Here is a 5,186-nt window from a genome sequence, read left to right as displayed (position 1 = left end):
TAATTTATTTCTATCCATCATTTTTGGCTTTGCTGAAAGTACGGACCGCAATCCTTTCGTTCAATGCAAGCTGTCCTTTCTGATAACAAATGTGCTATTCTAGTTTCCTCAATTGCCTTGGCAAATAATTATATTTATCACATTTTGCCTACTGCTCAATTTCCGGTCCTTTCCAGAGCCAAAAACCGCATCGAGACATGCTACAATTCGTAATTTACCTATATACAGCGGATCTAATAACGCTATAATAATTTTTTAATGGTCCGTCAGTATCAACCAGACTTTCCAGTTTAAATACAATCTTTGTTTCTGGGAATGCAACATTTTCTATTTGTCATTGTATGTACATATTGAACGTATTGTGAGTTTTCATTTTTTAAAGAACACCGGCAGCCTTCAAGTCCGCAAGCATCTTGACGACGTGTTCCGGCATCGGTGGAGGTGTAGGCAAATGGTCTCCAGTTGCCTGGAATCCATTTTCATCAGCGATCCAACTGACGGTAAGGACAACGCCATCGGGGGAGGTGTAGGAGTAGGATCCTTTCGAAACAGTGCCAATGTCCTCGGGTTTAGGACCCACCTGTTTCTGACTGCCACTCTCCGAAACTTTGGTTCCATCAGCGCTTTCAAAACTGTTAAAACGTTTAAATGTATATATGATTGAATCAAAGCAAATGGTTAACGGTGTAGTGGAAGAGTGAAATGACGATTGCGTCATCAACATACGCAAAAGAATAACTGCCATCGGCGTTCATTTCGCTATTCGATGACACAATTTCGATGGGCTTCTTATCTTCTTGTGGTGCGGCGAGGGCCACGGCCATTAAAGCGATAGCGATGATCTATTCAAACATTATACGAATCAATGAAGCAATAAGTTTGTTATAAGATAATAGACTAAAAAAAGAAATAATTAATAACTGGAGGTCTACTCACGAATTTCATTTTTTGCTTGAACAGGTGAATTTCTGCTACTCTTCTGGATAAACAGACGAAGTGTTTGATGCTGGTTCCCACATTGGCATCTTTTTATATTCGGCAGTTGTGTGAAAGTGCCTAGAAAACCTTCCTCAACAGCGAACATTTCAAGAGAACGTTCATCTTTAGCTCCGAGCACCGGAATATGCAAAAACAAGTGAAAGTAAAAACTACTAGACATTGAAAATACCAGTATTTGTATGAATTGCATCCACGAAAAAGCCAATCTTTTCTGAAACTATCTGAAACAATGAAACAAAGATGATGCATTCATTCCTGATTTTAATGGAAGGCACCCATTTAAGGCAAGATATACTATAGAGTTCCGCTTATAGAATGGCTGGTTAACAGAAAAAGTTAGATATAGGCTAAGCGGTGAGAACCCTAAATTGGCTTATCGTTAAATTTTTTAAGGCGAACAGATTGAAGATAGATCAATGTGATACGCTATAGCTGCCAAATACTTTTCAAGACTCAACAACTTACTTTTCACTCGCACCTGCAATATCACTTTGCATGTCATTAAGTTGTTGCCTCCGTCTTTTGCAGCAGTAGTGAAGCCACAACCCAATAGGTTACGTGGGTACTGAATAGTAGACTAACCTTCTCGACTAGTTCGAAATTTAGCTACGGGGTTGATGATTCCATCCAACGCCATTTTGTGGGAAAACTGAAAACCCATAGCTAAATTCCAAGGAAAACCCTGAGTGATCGTAGTGAAAAGCGGGACGAACCGGGATTTTAGATGTAAAAATTTTAATCCACATTGAGTCCTATAAACATTTAGCAATGTCCGCCATATGCCATATTCTTCATTGAAGCGGATTTGCCCGTCGTCATTGCTTATTTCTGAAAATTACTGATAATCATGCAATTCCAGTTGATTTTGACATCAATCAGTCATTCAGAGACATTCATTTTTTCTTACCAACTGGTGAAAACTTAAGGCAAGAAACCAAATGTGCTGATGCGATCAGTCGAAAATAGTCTGTTTTATTAGGCATTTTTTTCTGTTTTTTTTTTTTTTTTTCCTAAGGGGATCTGATAGAAGATAGAATAGCCTAATGTGGGACACTACCAAATTCCATTCCAGTCTCAACAACTTACTTTTTCTTCCCACCTGGAATAAAACGACAAGGCTTTACTTATATTAATGCAACAGTGGCCTCAAGGTGATATGGAAGATCCTTTATTGCATGTTATTAAAGTTGTTGCCTACATCTTATAGCAGCAATGAAGTCGTATCATATTCGTCAGTGCTGAATCTATGTTCGACATTCAAAGCACTTAATTAAGTTTTTGTTTAGTAGACTAACAACGTTGAATAATATTCGTTACTATTTTTCCTATAGTAGCCTAATGTTCATTTACGAAATTGTGTAATCGTTCTTCAGAATTGAAATAAAATTAAATATTACGGTGGAGAATGTATGACTGCGTTATCAACGTGCTGGACGATTGCAAAGCTATCAGCTGATGTCATCTTAGATCGGATCATTAGCTGTAGGTCTACTATATACAGGTACGATCCGGTCCTCTAAGCAAATCATTCTAGTGGCTAGCGCAAGCTTTTTTCTTTTTCCCAACAATTAAATTTTATGGGGGTGTACCATTGGGTTCATCTTTTTCGGGGTCCTACACAACTTGCGCCCTGCTAGGCTACCATGTTATCGTTTGATTATGCCACGTTATTCATGGTATGTTAAAATTATTCAAGCTTTTGTTCGCATCGAATTCTAATATAAGAGTTCCACTGCACTGAAAACTTGACATAATGCGCATGCAGTTGCAGTCATTTTCAGTCAGCCAGTTTTTTTATAATAGAGTTGGCTAACGTCCGAAGTTGCCAGTTCGATTAATTGTGAAAAAAATTGGACACAAACTAGTAACAGTTTTTGCATGGCGGCTTACGGAGTTTCGCCCGTTGTAGTTTTAGTTTTAATTTTTTCCATTGAAATTATCTTTCTTTCCATTCATAATTGGATCACGAAATTCCTTCGTTATCAGGTAAACGTGTTTACTTTCTGTAGCAGACAAAAATGGATGTTGTAGAGGAAACTGGCGGGCTGATAAGGGAGCCCGCCAGTTTTTGTCTGCTACAGAAAGTAAACACGTCTACAAAAAAATTAATAATAAATAAAGTACAGTCTATATCGAGGTCAAATAAAAATTACAAGATTACCTGATAACGAAAGAATTTCGTGATCCAATTATGAATGGAACGGAAGATAATTTCAATGGAAAAAATTAAAACTAAAACTACAATGGGCGAAACTCCGTAAGCCGCCATGCAAGAACTGTTACTAGTTCGTGTCCAATTTTTTTTTCACAATTTCCTCGAACTGGCAACTTCGGACGTTAGCCAACTCTATTATAATTTTTTCTTAGATTAGCTACAAGGAATGAAGTTATTATAACCCACCCCCTTTTTATGATGTAATATTCAATTTATTATAAGCATCTGAATGTGCTAGAAACTTAACTAAAACAAAACCAAGACCCCCGGAAATAAAAAAGAATAAACTATTGCACAACCGTGCACAACGGAGAATGACCCTATCTGCCCTCAATTAACGTCACCGTTAACTGACGTTTCCCACCTGATTTTCCAAAATCCGAAAATGTGCAGCGCACCCCAAACCTTATCTCATCACCATATATGGCTTCCTATCGAAAACCATTTTTCTTTTGTAACATGCTGGCTTTCAATAAAAGACAAGAACACTGCGCGATTGAGTTAATTAATTTAAAAGTGTTCAGCACGTTGAAAACCAACGCAAAATGCATCCAGCGTAGGCTACTCCTATGTTGGTCTATATAGCCTATCCATTTCTTTTCAAGATGACAAAAAGCTGTCCAAATGAATAGTAATCATTTTTTAAGTTTAAATACCATGACCATTTTTGTTTTAAAAAAGATTAGCTTTTTCATGGATGCAATTCATACAAATACTGGTATTTTCAATGTCTAGTAGTTTTTACTTTCACTTGTTTTTGCATATTCCGGTGCTCGGAGCTAAAGATGAACGTTCTCTTGAAATGTTCGCTGTTGAGGAAGGTTTTCTAGGCACTTTCACACAACTGCCGAATATAAAAAGATGCCAATGTGGGAACCAGCATCAAACACTTCGTCTGTTTATCCAGAAGAGTAGCAGAAATTCACCTGTTCAAGCAAAAAATGAAATTCGTGAGTAGACCTCCAGTTATTAATTATTTCTTTTTTAGTCTATTATCTTATAACAAACTTATTGCTTCATTGATTCGTATAATGTTTGAATAGATCATCGCTATCGCTTTAATGGCCGTGGCCCTCGCCGCACCACAAGAAGATAAGAAGCCCATCGAAATTGTGTCATCGAATAGCGAAATGAACGCCGATGGCAGTTATTCTTTTGCGTATGTTGATGACGCAATCGTCATTTCACTCTTCCACTACACCGTTAACCATTTGCTTTGATTCAATCATATATACATTTAAACGTTTTAACAGTTTTGAAAGCGCTGATGGAACCAAAGTTTCGGAGAGTGGCAGTCAGAAACAGGTGGGTCCTAAACCCGAGGACATTGGCACTGTTTCGAAAGGATCCTACTCCTACACCTCCCCCGATGGCGTTGTCCTTACCGTCAGTTGGATCGCTGATGAAAATGGATTCCAGGCAACTGGAGACCATTTGCCTACACCTCCACCGATGCCGGAACACGTCGTCAAGATGCTTGCGGACTTGAAGGCTGCCGGTGTTCTTTAAAAAATGAAAACTCACAATACGTTCAATATGTACATACAATGACAAATAGAAAATGTTGCATTCCCAGAAACAAAGATTGTATTTAAACTGGAAAGTCTGGTTGATACTGACGGACCATTAAAAAATTATTATAGCGTTATTAGATCCGCTGTATATAGGTAAATTACGAATTGTAGCATGTCTCGATGCGGTTTTTGGCTCTGGAAAGGACCGGAAATTGAGCAGTAGGCAAAATGTGATAAATATAATTATTTGCCAAGGCAATTGAGGAAACTAGAATAGCACATTTGTTATCAGAAAGGACAGCTTGCATTGAACGAAAGGATTGCGGTCCGTACTTTCAGCAAAGCCAAAAATGATGGATAGAAATAAATTAGTTTTGTGTTGTTGGATCAGACCTCCTACGGATGTTATATATTGAATTGGTCGACAAAATATTTTAGGATCTAGTATTTTGAGAGAG

The 5,186-nt window shown here is 37.9% G+C and overlaps 2 protein-coding genes across 2 annotated transcripts; one reads left to right on the top strand and one right to left on the bottom strand.

Moving 5' to 3' along the window:
* Nucleotides 1-306: 306 nt before the first annotated feature.
* LOC116927484 (endocuticle structural glycoprotein SgAbd-3) lies at nucleotides 307-1,084 on the bottom strand. The gene is made up of 3 exons (XM_045175871.1): nucleotides 937-1,084; nucleotides 727-842; nucleotides 307-632 (listed from the first exon to the last, which is right to left on the bottom strand). The coding sequence occupies exons 1-3, from the start codon at nucleotides 943-945 to the stop codon at nucleotides 377-379; spliced, it is 381 nt and encodes a 126-aa protein (XP_045031806.1). The 5' UTR covers nucleotides 946-1,084; the 3' UTR covers nucleotides 307-376.
* Nucleotides 1,085-4,011: 2,927 nt separating this feature from the next.
* Nucleotides 4,012-4,793, top strand: LOC123474046 (endocuticle structural glycoprotein SgAbd-3-like). Its single transcript, XM_045175870.1, has 3 exons — nucleotides 4,012-4,164; nucleotides 4,258-4,373; nucleotides 4,468-4,793. Exons 1-3 carry the CDS (start codon nucleotides 4,156-4,158, stop codon nucleotides 4,721-4,723), a joined length of 381 nt encoding a protein of 126 aa, XP_045031805.1. The 5' UTR covers nucleotides 4,012-4,155; the 3' UTR covers nucleotides 4,724-4,793.
* Nucleotides 4,794-5,186: the final 393 nt, after the last annotated feature.

The sequence above is a fragment of the Daphnia magna genome, linkage group LG7 (assembly GCF_020631705.1).
Source record: "Daphnia magna isolate NIES linkage group LG7, ASM2063170v1.1, whole genome shotgun sequence".
Lineage (NCBI taxonomy): Eukaryota > Metazoa > Arthropoda > Branchiopoda > Diplostraca > Daphniidae > Daphnia > Daphnia magna.
The sequence above is the reverse complement of the archived record's forward strand: the minus strand, read 5'-3'. Positions and strand labels throughout refer to the sequence as shown.